We start from the raw sequence: 23439 nt of genomic DNA, 5'->3' as shown, positions 1-23439 counted from the left end.
GAAATACAAACTGAGGAAAAGAATATTAATAGAACACGTCTCAAGGAACAATTATTAGCATTTATACCGGGTCTGAGAGCAGATAAATCGGGACGAGAAATAATTTTAAGTTTCGAAGGGGATGTTGGCGATGCCATTCGCGATGCCTGTGCATTTAATGACTTTAGTGATGGTATGTGTCTTGGACGTGCTGTACGTATATTACGAAGACAATTGTTTGAAGATTTTCCTAAATTTGAAGGATCCTTTAACAAATCATTTACTGCTTCCGCGTCTGTACCTGCTGTTCTGATTCATTTTGTACGTATGTTATTAGAGGGTCCCAATATTGAATCGATTGGTTCATCAGAAGAACCTACTGGAAATAATGCAGAATTATCAATTTCCCAACTTATTAGATATAACAGCATTAAGCATAAAAGAAAAGAAAATGTTCAGAGTATACGCCACTCTTTGGAGAGAGAAACACCACTTCCTTTATACGTAGGTCTCATGATTCACGCTGTCACTAAGAAAAAAAAAATAATAGATAAATTGTATCGTTTGGGTTTGAGTGTTTCATACAATCGAGTGCAAGAAATATCAGCCACAGTTACCAATGTGTTATGTACAAAATATAAGGAAGATGGTGTTCACCCACCAAAGTTGTGTCCTAATGTCTTTGTAACATCAGCAATAGATAACATTGATCACAATCAATCTTCTTCTACTGCCGTTACTTCTTTCCATGGTTCAAGTGCTACGATTATTCAGCATCCCTGCAGTGAAGCAGTTACGGAGATTTACGATGACAGCATTCGTATTCAGCAATGGAACAAACAAATTGTCAATGGTCTCCCTGAATATTACACTACACTTCCTGCAACTAGTAAAGTCAGAAGTGACCCACCTTTGGCAACTGTCAATTCACAGTACATTGACCACGATCTTGCCTTCACTCCTAGAAGAGTTTTAAATCCTTGGCTTAACTCTGTCCTGGAGAGATTGAATATTGAAGACACACAAAATATAGATTATGTACCTAGAGTATCGTTTGCTGCTTTTCATGCAAAAAATGAACCAGGTGTTAGAAAAATAAGGTGTAATGCGCCATTGCTTCCACTTCTAAAAGACGAAATTGCGACACCAGCAATGGTACGGCATATGATGGATATAATAGTAATAGCTACGGCAAAATTAAATGGAAATCAAGCACCAGTGATTACATGTGACCAACCAGTATATGCTATTGGGAAGCAACTGCAATGGAAATTTCCTGAAAAGTATGGAGAGGATCGCATCATACTCATGATGGGTGGTCTCCACATAGAAATGATGGTCATCAACTTACTTGGTAAGTGGTTAACTGGAAGTGGCTGGACTGAATTAGTAACAACGGCTGGTATTGCAACTTCTGGTGTTGCGGAATCCTGCCTTACATCGGCGCATGTAAAAAGATCTCGGTATGCACACGAAGTTACTTTAACTGCGTTACATTGTCTACAAGTACAAGCATTCAACAAAGAATGTGAAAAAAATGTCAACATCAGTGGAGAAGGCATTGAAGTGTGGATTTTGTCAAAAACATCTGAATGTCCTCAGTTTCAGTATTGGGACACAGTTATCAAACTGGAGTCTCTTCTAGTGCAACTTATATTGAGTATTCGTTCGTCTAACTTTACAATGTACGTCGATACTTTGGCTCAATTATGTCCGTGGACATTTGCGTTGGACGCTGTTCACTATTCTCGTTGGTTACCAGTTTTCGTACGCACTCTACAGGACCTTCCAGAAAAACACCCAGATATACATGCTGAATTTCTTCGTGGCAACTTTACGAGCAGCAAAACTGCTACACCGTTTTCTGCAATATCTGATGATCAACTCCATGAACACAATAACAAATTTATAAAGGGCGACGGTGGAGCTATTGGAATCCTTGATAGTGAAAATGCTCTACTTAAATGGATGGTAGCAGGCCCTAGGATCAGTTCTTTAATTGAAGAATTTGAAAATAAATCATTTTTAAAAGATGACAAAGACGTAGGTGCTAAGCATCATGAAGATAACAATGCATTTGAGAAAAGGTTTTTGAATCATGTCAAAGAAATGATTAACGTCTTTAGTGAAAATGGAAATCCGTTTGAAGAAACTGATTTGGTGTCAATAGGAAGTTTCAAACTAATTGCAAGTGTTGATGCTGTCAAGTGTGTTACAGAAGCATTTAATTTAGGACTAAAACAGTATGATGAATTTGTCACGTCCCGTCTCAATCTAGTACAAAATTCAATTCATGAAATTATTCCTAGAACCAATATTCACATATTTAAGACTAAAACAAGAAATACGGATAAGGCAAAGTCTAAGATTGCTAACTTGCGCAAAGACTCTAATTTGTTCTGTAGATTGTATGTCGCATCTGATTCTCGGGATGCAAATATTGATGATTTCTTTTCTCACGAAAACCAAATGTACCCACCATCTATTTCAGAAGATGGAAAACTCCGAAAACCGACCAATAAGTCTGATATTATTGAATGCATTCATTCAAAATGTGACATTAGCTTTAATGACAGCCATCCCAATGTAACGGCCAAAATGTTTGATGGAGCAGCTGTAATACACATGCTTAATCCTGGTATTGCTACAACATTTTCCGGATACTATGAACTTATATTTAAGCCATATTTCACTAACCAACTGAAAAATAGTTCACGAATAGATATTGTATTTGATAGATATATTAGTAACAGTTTGAAGTCAGGTACCCGAGAAAGTAGAGGAAGTGGCATAAGTATTAAAGTCTCAGATTCAACTGCAATCCCAAAAAAATTTAAGCAATTCCTATGTGTCAACGAAAACAAAACACAATTGTTCCAGTTGCTGGCTAAGAAAATGGTGGGAGACCTGCAATATCTGGGAAAAGATGTCGTCTGTACTTATGATGACCAAGTTCTCACGTCAACCAATATGGATGTTTCAAGCATTTCTCCGGCTTCACACGAAGAAGCAGATGGCCGCCTCCTGCTCCATGTTAAGCATGCAGTGAAAAGTGGACATAGTCGCATCCTAATACGAACTGTGGATTCAGATGTAGTGGTTATTTCAATATCACTGTTCTCACAATTACTAGATATTGATGAATTATGGATTGAGTATGGTTGTGGGAAAAACAGGAAATTTATTCCAATTCATGAGATTTGTGCTACACTCTTGCCTGAAATTTGTAGAAATTTGCTAGCTTTTCATTCTGTAACTGGTTGCGATACAGTTTCCACATTTTGTGGTATTGGCAAGAAAACATCTTGGAAGGTGTGGATGTCATTTCGTGAAATTGATTGTGTATGGCATCGGCTCTGTACAGGCACCTCTGATATTGATGAAGAATGTCTTGATCTATTACAGCGTTTTGTTATTCTACTTTATGATAAAACATCAGATCTACAGGACATCAATGAGTGCAGACGAGTGTTGTTTACAAGAAAGAATCGAGCAATCGAAAATATTCCTCCTACAGCCGATGCTTTGAAACAACATATCAAACGAGCTGCTCTCCAAGCAAGAATTTGGAACAACAGCCTTGATCCGCAATACACAATACCTTTGTTGGATTCAGCTCTGGAATGATCGACGATATTCTCGATCATTCGACAAACGCGCCTGGGCCACTGCGACAAACTCGAATATTCTAGACGCGACACCCCCTCCCCCCGCTGCTGATCTATCCACGACGGTCCCTATATATATGGGCCGCCGCGACCGTTTGGCTCGCTAGTCACCGTATTCTTTTGCGTTGGTAATTTCCACGTAAATATTGGTGTTTTTTGTCGGCTGTTGCAGTGGCGCAGTACGCGGTAAGAGCTTTGTTGTTTGTTGTTTCTTATATATATATATATTGGTACAATTTTATATAACTTTGTTTAATATATTTTTTTTTATTGTTTCTTTTATATATATATTGGTATAATTTGTTGTAATAATTGTATTGTAATTTCATACAATTATATCTTGATGTATTAATTGATAATTTATATTGACTTTGTTATATTATATCTTAATACATCTCATTATCTATACACAGTATATATATCTTAATCATACATACAGTCCACTTGTCGTTAGACATATTCATTTTAAAGCGTGGTTACCCCGAACAACGATTTGCTAGGGACCTCGCTTACAACCTTCGCCAACCAACTGGGGTTGGATACAAACTTCAGATGGATCATATCAACCTGTGTGGACAACAATTCCAGAAGTGTCAAAACACTCTTTAGAACTTACTTCTTGTACTTGCCACAAGCGATGCACAAGTAAGAGATGTAAATGTGTCAAAATGGGAATACGATGTACCAAACTTTGTGTATGTGAAGGACAGTGCTCCGAAAGTGATTGGTGATCAAGTTAATATACTCAATATATACTCATATCATTTGGATATTATTACGTGCGTCAGCATGATATTATTTTATTTAGATATCTTAAATAAGTGTATTTTAAAATGTATGGATATTAAGAACTTTAAAAATTAAACTGGAATAATAATCTACATTATTTGGTTTCTCATTCTTGTACCTAATGTTAAAAACCTATCTTTCAGTTATCCTTAAAAAAAAGCTATAATATATTTAAATATACACCAAAACTTAAAATAATTACATTTATTAGTTAAAAACTTATAAAACTGCTCTACTGTTTTTCGGAACCTCTCTAAATTACATTGGTGCCTAATAAGGCTCTGACTATGAAAGATTGTTTTTGAATATTTATAGAAATCGCTTTGAACAAAATAAAAGTTTTATATACTGTTCGAAAGGTAATTTTTTTATAAACAAAACTGTTTATAATATATTTTTAGCTATATACAACAGATTCCGTGTTTTTTTAGCAAAACGTCTCGAAAATTCAAAATAAAATTCAAAATTTTTTTAAAAAGTTACAAAAATTCCTGATATTATGAGCTTAATGATGATGTAAAATATACCATTAAAAAGAAAATTTTCTATTGATTAATTATCACTAATAATATAGGTAAATATCAAAAAACAAAACCATGTTGTATAAGAATATGTAGAATCGCATCACAACAATTTGGTGGCCATATTGATAACGTTATCAACGCCGTTAGGGGGGAGGAAAAATTTGTGTCCCGGGCTTTTTAGACTCGTTTACCCATATACTATCTGAATCTAAAAGGGCGCATTGGTTGCCAGACGTGAAACTTTTTTCGACTACCTAATCCCACTAATGATACAGATATAATATTCGAATTGAAAGCTGATAATAATACACTAAAAAGTACAATGTGGTGTAACAAAACTATAGATTTTACCATGCCTAATAACATTGGTCAGTTGCTGGGATTCAAAAATCGAAAATATGCTGGTAATGTAAAACATGAATCTGATACGGTGGTTAATATTACAAAAACAAACTTTCATCAACGGGAAGCAGTGCCATACAATACACGAGTTTTACCCAACTGTACCTCCAGGTTATAAAATAATAGAGGTACCGCCGCATTTGGTATTTAACTCACTTAATTCTACATCTATAACGCATGCTAGTATAATTTTAAAAAATCAGAACGACGAGTTGATCGATCTACGAGGTGAACCGATATCGGTACCTACGTTTATTAATTCAAGACTCGTGATATGGGTTTGCAATTTTTTAATATATATAGGACTGCACGTGTAAAGTCCGTTAGTCGCGTTAATAACACAAACCGGACAACAACTCTGAAGAAAAATTCGACACGAAGACAAGTTGTACACAGTCTAACAGCATCCAATTTAGCTTTTTTACGTTCGTTAAACGCTATTTAATATGGACGACATGTATTTAGATGTTACGGGCGGATACACCGACGATTGCAGAATAACTCAAATTGAATATCATTCTTTTTTACCTTATTCTACGTCAGCTCTCTCCAATAACGATGAAGTGCGTATCGCACTACATAACACAGAATCTTATACTTTACCATGTGAGAGTTATATTTACATCGAAGGAACAATAATCAAACCTGCAGATATTACTGATGACATCCGATTTATAAACAACGGGCTGGCGTTTCTTTTCTCCGAAATGAAATATGAGATAAACGGCATTCAAATTCAAAAACTCGCTAATCCAGGTATAACGACTACATTAAAGGGATATTGTTCGTATAATAAAACGAATATTACATCACATCACAACTCTGGCTGGGATAACGATATTAAAAATGCTAATAAAGATTTTATTGAAAGCGGCAATTTTAATGGTTGTATTAATCTTAAAGATTTGTTCGGTTTTTGTGAAGATTACAAACGTATTTTAATAAATTGTAACCAACAACTTATATTAAACAGAGCATCACTGGATATAAATGCCATTAAGCAGTATAAGAATAATGAAGTTGTCGCAGACGCTCCTAAACTAAAAGACGTGAAAATAAACATAACAAAAATATTATGGAGAATGCCCATAGTCAAGGTCAGTGATAAAGAAAAAATAAGATTGTTAAAAGTAGTAAACAATCAGAAACCGTTGACATGCGCGTTTAGATCGTGGGAGTTGTGTGAATATCCTTTTTTACCTCAAAACACTTCGCATTCCTGGAAAGTGAAGACATCTAACAAATTAGAAAAACCTAGATATGTCATAATCGGATTTCAAACTGGTAGGAAAAATAGCTCGAATAAAACAATGTCACATTTTGACCATTGTAAAATTAAAAACTTGAAGGTCTATTTAAACTCAGAAGTGTTTCCCTATGAAGATTTCCAAAGCGACTTTACCAGGAATAAGTTGGCTACATTATACCGCGCCTATGTAGAGTTTCAAAAATCTTACTACGGCCATGACGAAGTGACACCTCTACTGAACCGATCAGATTTCAAAAATCTGTGTCCGATTATAGTTGTTGATATGAGCAAGCAGAACGATAATGTAAAAATGTCAACTGTCGACCTAAGGATTGAAATAGAAGTAGACGAAGCGTTTCCAGCTTCCACCTCAGCATATTGTTTAATATTACACGACCAAATTATAACTTACAATCCGTTTAACGGAGAAGTAAGAACCTTGTAAATATTGTAAAACTTAATATTAATAAATGAAAATACTTTTTTTATATACATGTCTTTTTATTTTACACAATACATATCTGAAATTAAAATAGTTTACGTTTTGGTACAAAATACATTTCCGATACGGCTGAATCGAAGTTGTACGTTTTCGATAATGATCGCGTGTTGAAATGTAACGGCCCATCGTTTTCATCGACTGCTCTGCTCGGCGATTGCATTGTGAAACTCGGTGGTGGTGATGTCGGTGGTGGTGTTGACATCGGTGTAGGTGGTGACATTGGTGTTCGTGACGACATTGGCGAAATGACTGTCGTTTCATTGGAGTACTAAAATTTAAAAAAAATATTTAATAATTGTTGTTTAAGGAATAATAATGTATTTTTTAATTACCTCATGCGAGATGTTTGCCTTATGGTGTAACAATGATTCAGCTAACTGTTCAGCTGCACACATCTGTATTTGATTGGAGAAATTTGGTATAGATTTAACGACTTCGATCGTCTTGTATGTTCTTAATGAAAACTACCATCTCGTCAACAGTTTTCGGCGGTGATTTATGCTGCCTACATTTCTTGTCGAGGTACTCGACAATTTCTTCATATTGTTTTATAATCAATAGAGCGGTGAATACTTCTTTTCGCACGATGCTTTCGAAAATAGAACATTCGAGATATTGAAGTCGAAGAAGGTCGCCCCGATTCAACAGTACTCTACATCTATCACGATTTTTTGTTTCGATCACCAACACATTTTCTCCGCTGTACATCATACTCGATAGTTTCATTTTTTCGTCTTCATAAAATATAACTCGCTTATATTTTTGTGGTGTGTCTGATATGAACGACAAGATATGCCCCATGAACCCGAATATTTTTTTCATAAAATCTGTAGTAATATGCACGTACCGCGATGAAGTTAATAAATGAACAACGACTTGTAATTTTTCACTCGGGTTAGGTTAGGTTAGTAGATTCGATGAGTTCAGCTGGTGGTGTCGGTGGCACATAAGTAAAGGTCTTCTTTTTATACAAGGCAGAGTTTGTCAAGCATGGGTCAGCTAGTATTAATATATGAGTATCTAATAATTAAATAATAGTATCAGTCGTAGAAGTGCAACTTAAATGTATCATGTTTTTAAAGGAAAGTATAAGTTCGATCAAATTACTTACATTACAATTACAGGTATTTGTGCAGCTAATAGGTTAACCTAATAATAATAATAAACATGTATTTTAAGTACCGTTATTATTACATTGAGTGTTGGCACCGTTGGTATTGTTATAGGTATTTTTTATTTTTTGGGTAATAGCATAAATAATTAAAACATTTATGTATGTTTATTCAGCTTATTGTAATCTTAAGTATATTATACTATATTAATTAATTTTAAAATATTTAATGCAATAAAATGTAAAAAAAAAGAAATTAAGCAGTATAATAGGTAATAGGTATTGGTTAATTTACATGAGCTATTGCGTATAATATATTTAATTCTTTTTTTTTTAATTTCATTTTCACATAAAAATGATGAAAATAGAAGAATCTTTGTGAATAAATTTAATATTAAGTTACTATAATAACATCTCCATCCAATCTGTATTGTAACATATTATATTCAGTCATAATACTTCTGCTTAATTATACGCACACAGTAATATAAGTAAGTGTATATAATATATATTGGTATATCCTCATAACAGTGTATGTATTGAAATGTCACACTTATAATCATAATCATAACTATAACTATACACACTGTATAAACTCTTGTTTCTAATCCATATTATGTACAGTGTCAGTGTGTTGTATCTATTATAATAGTCCAATATATATTAGGCAAAACATATCAAATAGCTATCAATTGTACAATACAATATATAACAATATTTAATATAGGAAATAATAATGTATATAATATAATTTATTCAGAGAAATTGTTACAGTATACATTAAAATGTTTTACACATTACATCATAATCAATTTAAAGGACATGCATATAAATATATAATATAAAATACTATAACAAAAGTGTCATAAACATTTCCTACATAAACTCTTAGGTATGATTAAGAATATTTGCAATTACAACTTTGACTTCCCTAACTCTTTCAGGGACTTTTATTAATGAAACGTATCAATTTTATATATATGTGTGTGTGTATAAATAAATATAATGCAATAATAAAAAAAATGAAGAGTATATGAGCCATCATATATACCTAATACATTTTTCGTATAATTCGTGTGTAATAAAGCTTACTTATATTAATTGTCTATTTAATATAACGTTTCTCAAAGCAACGTACACTTGAAACCCTAATACCTATAGGTATTGTCGTATACGCCGATTACTCGGACGTATACCAAAATAAAGTTAAACACAAAATAACGCAAAAGAAGAAGTTTATTCACATATGACGTCTAGTGATAATCGAGTCACACGATTACCACTACTGACCCCCTTTGCTGTCTTAGCCATCTCTCTTATATGTATATTACACTTACAATCGAATTACTATCGATTGTTTTACATTTTTCTATTACTACGTTAAATTTACAGTTTATAGACACTAAGACACTATGATTATTATGTAATTGTTATTTTAACCCGATTAATAAATTATTAAACAAATTTATTTACATTTCTTATTATTATATCTTGCTTACTATGCTAACTGTAATATAAAGTTTACTGACACTGAATAGCACAATTGTTATTTTAACCTATTTGTGTGAATAATTAAGTATTGCTTAACTTATTGAATTTTGCTGTTTTACTTATTATCTATAGTTTTTCTTAACTTATTTCTTACGTACTAACATCTCTTATAAAATATTCATACATATAATACAACAGTCCCCGAAATTACAAAAAATATGACCATGGAATTATGTAGTTGTGTTGTCTGAAATACGTTGACGTAGAATATGCTTGTTCTTTGTTTATTGTTTTTGTATTTGCTGATGTGTTTTTGATGGTTTAGTAGCTGTTTTGACTTCTCTCAAGTCACTCCACAACACTGTCACAGTGTGTCTTTGATTTGTATTGTTTTTATTGAACCAACCTCTTCCATCATGCCAGTAATCAACGAAACTATTACAAACATTGAGTATGTGGTTTTTGGTATGTTGTATTTTATTGTTTTTCTTCTTTTTTTTCTTTTTTTTTTTATTCTGTATATTTTATTAGCTGGCCTTATTCCTATGAGGATTACCGTAGATTGGCCGGTCGGTGTTGAGCCACCGCCATATCACGTGGTCGTGGCTGCCCTGGAGGCGGAAGAGGAAGATGAGTAAACCAGAAAAAAAAAAATATTTTTTTTTGCTTGTTTTTCTTTTAAATAAAATTTTCCTTTTTCTTTTAAAATGACTTGTTTAGTAATTTTGTAACATATTCTTTGGTAAACTATGGGTCTGGGGTCTTCTGTTGTTTTGAGTATGAATCCCGATGGGTTCCATACATGTGTAAATAAATCTCTCTATAGATCTTAATTCAATAATAAAATTTCCACATTAGGTACGTCAGCTCGAGTTGCCGTCTTTTTATTCCGGCGAACAGTAATTTTACTTTTCCAGTTTCATCTATAGCAACTTTTCCATCACCGATATCTAAGAGTTGTTTTGAAAATGTTTCAGCGGATGGATCTTGAAGCATTTGAACGCGCATATTTATTTTTAGCTGTAATTTTTCAACATTACGCCACAATGGAGATGATTTTAAGCAAGCGTTGATCTCATCAGCGTATGTCGAACGTGGAATGACTGGAAGTGTTTGTCTGAAATCACCTGAAAGGACCAACAGAGTTCCACCAAATAGTTTGTCACTGTTTTTAATATCTTTCAATGTCCTGTTCAACGCCTCAAGTGAATGTTTGTGTGCCATAGTACATTCATCCCAAATAATAATTTTACACCGTTTCAGCACAGTGGCCATGGACGATTGTTTCTTAATGTTGCATACCGCGTCAGGGTTATTCTGAATATTTAGTGGCAGCTTAAATACTGAATGAGCTGTTTTACCTCCATCCAATAAAGTTGCTGCAATGCCCGATGATGCAACGGCCAATGCGATCCCATTATTTGATCGTATTTCAGCAAGAATTAGCGAAATAACGAATGTTTTGCCAGTTCCACCCGGTGCATTCAAAAAGAAGAACCCACCTTGTCCAGCTGAAACTGCGAGCATAATGCGATCATAAATGGTTCTTTGTTCCTCATTCATTAGTGGGACATTGCGGGCAACAATCGCTGCCATTTCTACAGTACTGTACTGCAGTTCACGATTCATTTCAGTATTCATTAAATCAGATGCAGTTCGATTTGGCGAATTCATACCGAAAGATCCTCAATAGCAATCAATGCTTCATTGTACATTTCGTCACTGAATGTTATGGTTAGATCGTGGCACCGTATACGATGTTGATGCAATATATCATCAGTCATTAAATCTTTGTGATTTTTTTTTTTTTTTTTTTTTTTTTATTTAGAATTCAACGGGACTAGCCCTTTTACAAAATTTAAAGTGGTATATAAACCAATAATGTATAGAAAAAAAAAAAATTTACAGAAAATAATAATTATTAAGCACAACACTAAGTAATAATGAAACGTATATAAATATAAAGTATACAAATGATTAAAAATATAAAATACAAAAAAAAACAATAAAGAAACAATAAAGAATAAGAAATCACAGATCGACGAGGACAAATATTAAGAATGTAAGGTTTCTTGTAAAAAAATAATTGACTTAAATCTAAAGGTATCACGAGGAGTATTAAAAAAATCTAAGGAGATGGAGACTAAATTAGCAAGTTTCAGAGCTCTAACAAAGAATGAATCATTATACTTGAATTGGATTTAAAGAATGGGATTGCAAAAAGATCATGATTTCTCGAGTGGAAGGAGGGAATACGGAAATTGACCTGAGCTAGAAGCTCAGGGCTTACAACATTATAGTTAAGCAAGTCGTATACAAACATTATATCAAATAGTTGACGCCTTAGTTGGAGGGAGTCTATGTTTACTAATTTTTGAACTGGCTTAATAGAATTTTTAGAAATGGGTATGTTTTTCATATGGGCGATTCTTTTTAAGAATTTAAATTGAATATTATCTAGATCATGAATATGATTGGATAACGATTGACTCCAAATTAGTGATGCATATTCAAGAACAGATCGTACAAGGGAGCAATAGATTGTTTTTATTGTAGTAGGGTTTTTAAATTTATGAGTGTTCCTATTTATGAATCCTAACATTTTATACGATCTGCTGAGCATATGCTCATGATTTAGTTTAAAGGATAAATCTGAACTAAAGAGAACACCCAGATCTTTTATTGAATAAGTTCTATTTAACGCTATATTATCTAAAGAGTAATTGTAAACAATAGGATGTTTACAACGAGTAAAAGAGACAACTTTACATTTCTCAAAATTTAACGGAAGGAAATTATTTTTTGTCCAAATTGAAAATTTAAGCATGTTATTTTGTAAATTGATTGAATCATTAATTGAATTGATTTGGGTATAAAATTTAGCATCATCAGCAAAAAGAAGAACTTTTACGCCTTTACTGAAAATTTGGGGCAAATCATTTATAAATAATAAAAAAAGAAGAGGTCCTAAGTGAGAGCCTTGAGGTACACCAGATAACACTTGAAACTCTTTTGAAATTTGAAAGGAGATTTTTACAACTTGTGTTCGATCGTGCAGATATGAGGCAATCCATTTCCAAAACGATCCAGAAATACCAAAAAATTTTAACTTGTATAAAAGAAGTGAATGATTTATTTTATCGAAAGCTTTTTGGAAATCAGTATAGATGGTGTCAACTTGGTGACCATTTTCAGAGGATTTTATGAGATCAGACTGATATGTTAATAGATTAGTAGAGATAGAGTGTTTCGCTAAGAAGCCATGTTGAGAAGGGCTTATTAAATTCGAAAGTAATGATGATAACTTCTTTGTGATGATTGCTTCAAACATTTTTGGTATTAAGGACATTTTAGTTATTGGTCTGTAATTACGAACATTATTTTTACTACCAGATTTTAAAATGGGGGTGACAAATGATTTTTTCCATAGTTTTGGATAAATACCTTGATTAAGTGACCGGTTAAATAAAATATGTAACGGTTTAATAAGAGAATGTTTACATGATTTCAAAAACGAAGGTGGTATCCCATCTGGTCCTACACCTGAATGTGCATTTAGAGTACCAAGCGCTTCCAAGATTTCTACTTCTGATATATTCCAAGAGTTAATGTTAAGATTAAAATCATTTGGAGCTTCGACGTCAAAGAAGTCGGTGTTTGAATTTGAATCGACAAAGACAGATGAGAAATAGGTAGCAAATAAGCTTAAGGTTTCTTCAATGGTATTCGATTTGTTATTATCTAGGAAGACAATTTCAGGAATATTATTTGAATTTGATCTAAGTGATTTAATGTATTTCCAAAATGATTTTATGTTATAATTAATGTTAAGTTCTAAATTAGAAATGAATTGATCATGAGCTAGTACCGATAAGTTTTTACATTTTTTACGCAGATCTGAAAAAGTGACATAATCAATATTAGAATTAGTTAGTTTATATTTTTTGTGAGCCAACTTTTTCAATTTTATTAAGTTTCTCAACGATTTATTCGACCAGATAGAATTTTGTACATTGTTGGTATTCAACTGAATTTTTGGAACAAAAACATCAAAAGAATGAAGTATCATTTCATGAAACTTTAGAACAGATGAATCCAAATCAATTGAATTAAGATTCGATATAAAATCTAAGTCATCAAGGAAAGAACAAATATTATTAAAGTTACAGGCTTTAAAATTGTAAATGATAGGATTGGTTGAGATTGAGATACCAGTAGTAGTACGATCCTCACAAATGAAATCAAGTATTGGGTGATAAGCATCCGGTAGAGGTGTTAATGAGGTTCCAATCCGCATAGTGTGTATTTGTAAGTTTGAGAATATCAAATCAAGAGTTTCATTTCGAAAATTAAGTACATTATTATATTGTTCAAGATTCAAATAATTTACAAAACAGTTTTTAATAATATTAATAGCTGGGTTTTGGGATAATTCATTATCTTGGGAAGTATAGTTCGATAAATTAAAATCACCTATAAGTAAAATATTAGTATTAGGGTGTAAATGTATAGTATTTTCAACAAGTTCACAGAATTGAGCATAAATATGATAAGGAGAATTAGGAGGGATGTAAACACAGCATAATATGAACTTAGTATTGCCAACAATTCATAAGACAAAAATATGTTCAATATTTGGTATGTTATCCGTGGGAATAAGCTCACATTTATAAGTATTAGAAACTGCTAACAAAACTCCACCCCCTCTTACAAAGTTGTCTGTTAATCTATCGGATCTGAAAATGTTATAATTACTAATACCTAATTCATTATTACTTATACAACTATTTAACCAGGTTTCAGATAAAAATATAACATCAGAATTACAATTGTATATTGAGTTACGTATATTTTCCCATAATATCTGTGCTCGGGCTGGGAAACATGTAGTCAACACTATAGCGAATAGTAGACGAATTTGTATTGCTGTACAGTTCAATGCAGCTTCAGCAAGCATGCATTCTCACTGGTTGTCGTCTTCAAGCAAGCCGAGTGCAAGGCATGCATCTTTGTACGTTGGATATTGTTGCCCATTCACTTTACGTATATCTTGAAATGATAATGGGCCAGTAACATTAACCAACAACAGTCGAAGATAAAAGCACTCCGTGTGTCTTGGATTGACTGTAAATAATCGCCCCAAGGCGTTTGGTTTAAATAAATTGAGACATGCAGCAACTGGTGAGCCTTGCTTGCGGGGCATCCATGTTTTTGTTTGAGTACGTGTGAAATAGCGTGGTACTTGTGAATAGAGTAATGTTCGTGCAAAGGCACCAAAATCATCCGCACGATTACACAATTCAAAAAATGCAGTGAGTGTAGTTTTAGATGGATTTATTGCACGATTAATCGCTGTCTCGTTCGTGAAAAATACACGCTGACCGGTTTCAAGATGGATGGCTAACTTAACAACTGCTGGATCCCGTTCATGAATTGGAAAACCAAAGATACGCCAAGCAGCTTCATTGGAGCTGATGTACCGACCAATTTGGTAGAGCGTTATTTCATCGTTTTTATTCACTGGAGGAGCATTCACATTAATATTTTCCACTCTAAATACCGCCATATAACTGCCTTTATGGACATACTTGCAAATGTATTTGATGCTATTCACAGAACTGCAGAACTCTACATTAATATGAGCATTATATGTCTTGCATGTATGTTTTGTACGGTGAGCAATGCCAATAAAACGCAAAGGGGCTGATTAAAAGGAAAAATTGAGGATTGTATGTATTTTTGTATGTTGTATCTATCATTATTTTTATATATGTATATATATAACCAATACCTTAGCAACCATTTATAAACAATTATTTCTACCGTAAATTATCAAAATCCCTGTTTGAGCACTTCTATTATTTTTTTCTGGACAACCCTTATCACTTAGGGGTATGAAAAATAATTGTTAGCCAATTCTCATACCTACTGAATATGTACAAAAAATTTCATCAAAATCGGTCAAGCCATTTCGGAGGAGTATAGCAACGAAAACTGTGACACGAGAATTTTATATATTAGATAAATATATACACCAGGAAAATTCTTAAAGAAAAACACATACAAATATAATTATTGATTATATTTTATTTATTCTAAAAAAATAAACATAACAAATTTAGAATTTAGAAAAATAATAATAAAAATGCAAACAAAAAAAAACTTATTGCTTACTGCTTGGACCTGCTTCTCTGTCCCGTAAACAATGTATTTAAATTATATTTTTAACAAATATTAATTAATAATAATAATAAATACTACTTACGTCCATGACCATAGCGGTCACACGGTCCGCCACCACCGAGCTCTGACTCACGAACTGGGGCCGCTGTTCCGGTGACGGCGCCGGGGATCGCCGCTCTCGAGACGATGCCCGGACCGCCGTCGGTCGTGAGATCGGGGTGCTGCCCTACGGGCATCACCGCGAGCCATGTTCTGGACCGCCGGTTAGGTGATCGCGGTGGTGCCCCATGGACCGGTATCGGCCGCTGCCGGTTCTTCTTACTTTTGTCTGGATAACAAGTATTAAAAATACATATCTTATCTATATCTATATCTATTCTATACTACTATATAAAATAGAACCCCCTTTTTTGTATGTACGCGCATAACTCAACAATGCCTGGACCGATTTCGCTCATTCTTTTTTTGTTTGGGTCGTAATTGCCAGGAGAACATAAAAAATAAAATAAAAACATTAAAAATCGGATCTTTCGAGCTTAATTTAACTTCACATTCCTCTACTCTGGCACAGTTTAGATCCAGTTGTTCCGAAGTAAATAAATGTTGGAATTTCCTTATTAGAACCTTTGCTTTTTCGGACTTTTCATTTGTTAGGTCTTTAGAAATTTTAATAATTGTACCTTGGTTATCACATACATCGTTATTTGTTTTATTAATTGTGAATAAATTGTCTTTTTTAGTATAATATTCTGTTGTTCCTATTACGGTACCTTTGTATATAAATTTGAAAAATTGTATAGTTGAATTTCTGTGGTTTTTTTCCCTAGTTTATTCGTTTCCAGTTTTAGGTAGTGTTTCTGACTTAAACGGTCCACCGGGTGAATAACTGACTGTTTATCAAGTGCACCTATATTTGTTTCAATTTTTATGTTTGTTAATATTTTGGGTGGCATTAAGGTGTCTTCCGTTACTATTATTTTCTGTAAAATATGTTCATTTGTCATTTTATCTACGTTCTCTGTTTTATACAGTATCGTAGGTGGTCCATTGTGTTCGGCCCAAATCTTGTCCATTTTTATATTATTTATATTATCTCCTGTATAAAAACTTATTTCTTTTTTTTTGAAATGTATTACTAGACCATATTTTAGACAAAAATTATTTCCTAATAACAACCTGCATGTTAAGCCTTTAAGTACATATGCCTTTATTTCATATTCAGTACCTTGAATATTTATTTTTAATAATATCGTTCCCATGTTTTTTAACTCAGAACCGTTTGCACTAGTGATAATTGTTTGCTTCTCTGGAACAATTTCTTCTTTGTTTTTTATTAAGGAATATTCTATACATGAAATGTTTGAACCTGTGTCTAGTATTGCATGTTCTATTTTATTTTCAAATTGCGCTTTTATTGATAAAACTCAATTTTTCCTAATTGTTTCTTCTTGTTTATTTGACTCATATTTTATAGTTTTATTTTCGTACCAATTTTTTACAAAGTGTAGATATGTATTATTTTCTTTATTATTGTTTTTTTTTCTTCCGGAGTTAATTTTCCGAAATTTTTATCCAACCCGGTAGTTTTTAGTTTTTTGTATTTGTACACTTATCTGCATAGTGACCTTTTTCGTCACATCTATAACATATAATTCTTTCAGCTTCTTTACTATAGCGATCTCCCCTGTATCGTTCTGGTGTTTTTTCTCGACTATGTTCTCTGCTGTATTGATGTCTGTTGCTGTAATTGTACTCTCTATTATTGTCTCGATCTCTGGAATGTGATCTGTTTCTGTAACCTCTACCGTTGTTTGTATTTATGTTAGGATCTCTATCACGTGAATTATCTCTGTGTTCATAATTTTTTTGAACGTATTTATAACTTGGTTTCCTTTCATAATCTTGATTTGTGTTAGTCTAGTTTTGTATATTATTATAGTAGTGTCTCTCTCTAGAAAGTGATCTATCTCTACCATATTGTCTATTTCTGCTGGATTCTCTGCTTCTGTAGTTAAATCTTTCTGGGTATGAACTCTTATCTCTGTATTCACGTCGTTGTCCCCGATAGTTTGTTTCTGTTCTATAACTTCTTCCCCTGTCTTCATTATAGTTATAATTGTTATTATTAAATCGATTATTTATTTCTTCATCGTCGAAATTTACCGATTTATTTTTCCTTCCTGTAATGTTGATTTGTTGAATATTTTCCCTTAGCTGGTTTATCTCTCTCTTGTATTCTCTATCTCTCTCTATTAACTGTCTTTTTAGTTCATCAATTTCTTTTCCCTTTTCTCTTGTTTTTTGATTTAGTTGAGATACATGTTCATTAAGAATTTCAGTATAATCACTTAATTCTGTTCCTCGATTATTGATTCGAAATTGCATCAGTTCAACTTTCTTTAGATTTTTTTTTAATGCTTTTAAATTACTATTGTCATGTAATGAAATCGCATGTAAGACTGTTTCTTTTAATCCTTTTAAAATATATGTGCAAATTTCGTCTTCATTCATATTTTTATTTAATTGTCTACATATATTTTCTATTTCGGTTACAAAACTCATTATAGACTCTGTATCTCCTTGTCGTCTAGTTTCTAATCTAGCTTTTAAAATTGTATCGTACCCAATTGGTTGAAATTCGTCGAGAAACTCCTGTTTCAAATTATTCCATGTCCAATTATTATGTTTGTCCTCCAAATTCTCCAAAAATGTACTAGCTGTGCCTTTCACGAAGGCTGATAAAAATCTTACTTTATCCTCGTCCTTCCAACCATTTACATCTGCTGCTTTTTCATATTGCTTAAAATATTTTCTCACATCCTCATTACCTGAGAAATGGTCTGGTCTGATCATTAGGATTTTATCGTTCATTTTTTGTGTTGTTGTATTCAATGAAATAGAATGAATATCGGAATTTAAGTTATTGTTTGTTTGTTTATTTGTTATTATTATTGTACTCTTGTCATCGAATATTGTTGTTTCATTAGAATTAAAATTGTTTGTAGATTTATTTAAATTTATTAGCTGTCCCTCCTTATTTTCACTATTTTCTGTTTGATTGAAAATTAATTTTTCATATATATTATTAGAAGTATTATCAGTGTTAAGATCTTTAAATATATTTTGATAAGTCTCAGGTTTTTCTTTTTGTAAATTTTGATAAGTTGTATTTGCGTTTTCTAATATACTTTCAGTTTTATTTAAAAATGAACTTGTACTGGTATTTAGGTTATCATATAACCTTAAGTTATCTTTTGTTATATCCGAAAAACTGCCTGGAATTGATTTATTGTCTTTACTTATTATGTCAGGGCTTGAATCGCTAGATTCGGATATTTCTGCTGCTCTTTCTAATTGCTTAAAATCGATTTTATTAGCCCCTGCCTCAATTAAAATTAAATTACGTTCCTCTTCACTTAAGGTATTATCTATGTCGTTCAATGTTATAGTGCCCTTTAAATATCTACTAAGCCTAGCTCTCAATTCATTAGTGTTACCTGTTGACTTTAATTTTTTATTGATACGGTATTGTATTAGAAATGGTTTCTTTTTTGTATATATTTCTGTTGCTATATTAATTGTAATTGAAAGATCGGATTTGGTGTTTTTTAAATCATTCATTTAAAGATATGAAAATAATTATATATATATTATATGTACTAACCTTGCTGCGTTGTCTGAAAATATGTACTGTAGATCCAGACGAAATTGTGTATGATCACTCCACACACAAATGCTGGCTTGAGAGAAAGAAAAAGAAATCCGTTTCGTATATATCGCATACGCACAATTGGAGAAATCCCCAAAAAAAATTCGCGTGTACTTACTACACACATGCACACACTCTCGGTCTCTCGAAAAATTCATAATTTGATTTTTCTTTCTCATCAGATGAATTCACCAACATTCCAACAGAACTGATCAAGTCTAATGTGTCTTGTTGAAATTTTGAGTTTAAGCCTTGACATAGTGTGTCCAAAGATGAATAAAAAACCAACACCCTCAGTTCTTCCCTTTTAGTTTTAAAAATATATGGATTAGTACATGAATCTATTTTTGTTGAAATTCTTTTATTTTTTACAATGGGAATTTCAATGTTCATTTCTTTACACATTTTTACTGTGTTTTCAAAGATATGTTCATAATCTTGAGAAGAATTTCTTAATGAGTTTAATGAGTCTTTCAGTGATCTTATTGTTTGAATAGCAGTTAAAAGTTCTAAATTTGGCGTTTGTAAAAAATAACTTACTTTTAAAACCATCTGCGAAACAGGGTGCATCATATTTAAACAAAATATGAAATTAAAACTTTTTATTTGAAATAAAAGGCCGACACTCTTAGCTTTCATTTCCAGCACTGAACATGTAGACATTATTGTTTCTAAAGATTTAACTAAAACATAATAATTATTTTTAACAGCACCCACTGCTTCGGCTCTGCAAGCCCATCTGGTAGTTGAGCATGATTTCAATGTTTGTATTGAGGCACCATTTTCTTTTGAAATTTTTTCAAATATTGCATGTCGCACTGCATTACTTTCAATAAATGAATATATAAACTAAACAGTTCCAAGGAAATCAAATACAATTCTGTTTTGTTGAAGACCTTGACTACTAGATTTTGCACAGATTGAATCAATTAATGATAGGTTCAAACAATGAGCATAGCAATATACATATAAGATATTCAAATTTTTTTCTTTACACTTGGCCTGAACGCCACCGATACTTCCAGCCATTGTTGAAGCCCCATCAAAACATACTGAAAGTACTGAGCTCCATTGTAATTTTAATGAACCAGTTAGAACATCATCTATAGTTTGAAAAATTGAATTGGCATTAACCGACGTCATTCGTTTTAATATTATAAAAGATTCAACAGGCCGATTAGTATCAGAATTAAAGTACCGAACTACTATTGATAATTGTTCATTATGTCCGACATCGGTAGTTTCGTCAGCAATAATAGAAATATATGAACTTTGCAAATTACAGTTAATTTTTTTCATTATAACATTACGAATTGAGTAGATAATGCCATTTTGAATGCGGTTACTGGTATATTGGGCATTTTTAGGGCCAATATTCATATGGTTTCTTAAAACATCATCATATTTAGCTAATATATTGACCATTTCTTTAAAAAGACCTTGTTGGACACTATCATTTTTTTCATTATGACCACGAAATGGTCGACCTCATTTTGATAAACAAATAGCAATATTTATAAGACGTTCCTTAATTTTACGGTTTTCAGAACGTTCTACTTCACGTTTTTGAACAATTAATGTTTTATTAGAGTCAATTACTTCATCAATTGATTTTGAATTTAAATAGGTAACTAACGATATAGAGCTGTTAAGATGAGCTTTGAAACGTTGATGTTTTTTGAACCTATCCATACCTCTATACCAATTATTGAACCCAGTTTTGGAAAAAGCATTTTCTATTTGGCTGAAGTTTATCTCATTTCCAGAGAAGCAACGGCACGGAAAACAAAAAGCTGAATCAAGTTCGATGCTATATTATAACCATTCAAAATCACTATACCACTGTTGTTGAAATGATCGATTGTAATTCCCTTATTTTGTTCTTGGAAATGATGACAAAAATGGACGAAAAGGACCTTCAAAAATCCGTTGTCTAAACTCAAGTCTGTTAGTTGGTAGGCTATGAATCGGATCATTTATGTTAACAGCTTTTTCTGGAAATAAAAGAAATTAAATAATGCTTTCAAAAAGAGCTTGTACTACTATAAAATACATTTTTAAAAAGATATTGATAAAATTAAGTGTTCAAGGACCTATACCACAATACATTTTTTTTTATAATATATTGTCTAATTATTAATTATTTAATGAAAAAGATCAATATGGCCGGATTTAAAAATTTAAAACACTAATGAATATAATTTGACTTTGCCAATTTATGATTATCAAATATTTCTCTCATAATTTTCAAACAATTTTGTGATTTATTTAAATTTTAATAATATATCTACTGTATTTTAAATATTTTATTGATAATTATATTTATTTTAATGTTATGTGTATGGTTTTATAACATTTAACTAATTATTTCAATAATTCTTCTTTATGTAAATATTATGATTGAATAGCTTTTACTTTGTGTATCAATCTAACAATTGTTTTTAAATAATTTAATAATTATTTATCTTGTCTGCTTAAATACATATATATATTAAAATTATTAGGTTATTACCTTTTGCACTTGGATCTGAAGATACATCACTGATTTCATTCATGCTTTTATCGTCTGAACATATAGGAAGGACTTCATCATAAGTATAAATTTGACATTCCCTAGTAGTAGTTTGTACTTTTTCATTTTCTTCAAAAATTGACTCTATAAAGCATAGGTACATGACTGAAGGTAAAAAGAACTATATTAATTTAAAAAATACAAAAATATATTCAATTTTAAAGTTATTTAAAAGAAAATAATAACTTTTTTGTTTAATAATATTAAAATTTGAAGAAATAAAATAGAAAATTAGGTATTATTTCTTATTTAAAAATGTTTAAACATATTTTTTAAAATCATATTTAGTTATTTTTAAGGGCATAAATGCATTCATATTTTAAGATACTTTAGTCCCTAGCTATAATTATAACATATTATAATTATTAATGAAGGTATAAATTATTGGAAAAAAAACTTTCAATTACTATTATAATAAATATGTAACAATATTACAAAAAAAGAATTACTCTATAGTTGTAGACTGGTTGAGTCCTTTTAAAAAGGTAAGCTTTTCAAATTGTTCGATAATTGAGAACGAGTAGCTGTCCGATGACCTGAGTTGAATAACTATGATTGAAAAGTACCCATTCCTGACTATAGTATGTATAGTATAAATTACCTGTAGATCCTGGTAGAATATTAGTACTTGAGTTGCCATTAGTTTGTTTTAATTTAAAAAAATCAGACACCTTGGCACATTTATGTCCAATAAATGTCAACATTTTTTTTTTGTTTTGTCGTACTTTCTCTGCACCTCCTTTTCGCTTTATAGTAGAATTCATATTTGAAAATGTACACAAAATACAATAAAAAACTGAACTTGGGTCTTGAATACACTTTTCTTTAGACTTTAATTGTTAAATAACACATGGATAAAAGTGATATTACGTATTTACGTTGATTCGGTAGAATTAAAATATAATATTACAAATACAATTCACAATGTCAATAACCGTTACAATCACGGTATTTTCGTAATGTCAACGCGACCAAGCTTTACGCATAGATCGGCTAGAAAATGGTAGGAACGGTGTTTTCTCTTATCGCAAAACCATATCTCAACGGGAATATAATTTTAATTTTAGATTTTCAACATAAATTAATATTGCAGCTGTAGGCAAGGTCTATCTAAAATTATATTATTGTTCAACAGATAAGTAAACTGAGTACATTAATACTACGAATTATGATACTGAATAATCTAAAGAAACTTTATTTTTAGATTTTATTTACTGAACAGCTATAGTCGGGGACACGAAAAATGAGCGTTGGCACCCG

General features: G+C 31.8%; 2 protein-coding genes and 1 pseudogene across 2 annotated transcripts; 1 reads left to right on the top strand and 2 right to left on the bottom strand.

Annotated features, from left to right (window-relative positions):
• Positions 1-5808: 5808 nt before the first annotated feature.
• Positions 5809-7056, top strand: LOC126554749 (uncharacterized). Its single transcript, XM_050209785.1, has one exon. It carries the CDS (start codon positions 5809-5811, stop codon positions 7054-7056), a length of 1248 nt encoding a protein of 415 aa, XP_050065742.1.
• A 92-nt stretch (positions 7057-7148) lies between these two features.
• LOC126554748 (uncharacterized) lies at positions 7149-8002 on the bottom strand (annotated as a pseudogene).
• Positions 8003-10549: 2547 nt separating this feature from the next.
• On the bottom strand, positions 10550-11389 carry LOC126554747 (uncharacterized). Its single transcript, XM_050209783.1, has one exon. It carries the CDS (start codon positions 11387-11389, stop codon positions 10550-10552), a length of 840 nt encoding a protein of 279 aa, XP_050065740.1.
• Between the last annotated feature and the right edge of the window lie 12050 nt (positions 11390-23439).

Source organism: Aphis gossypii, unplaced genomic scaffold (genome assembly GCF_020184175.1).
Source record: "Aphis gossypii isolate Hap1 unplaced genomic scaffold, ASM2018417v2 Contig00589, whole genome shotgun sequence".
NCBI lineage: Eukaryota > Metazoa > Arthropoda > Insecta > Hemiptera > Aphididae > Aphis > Aphis gossypii.
This window is presented reverse-complemented; position numbering and strand designations above follow the sequence as displayed.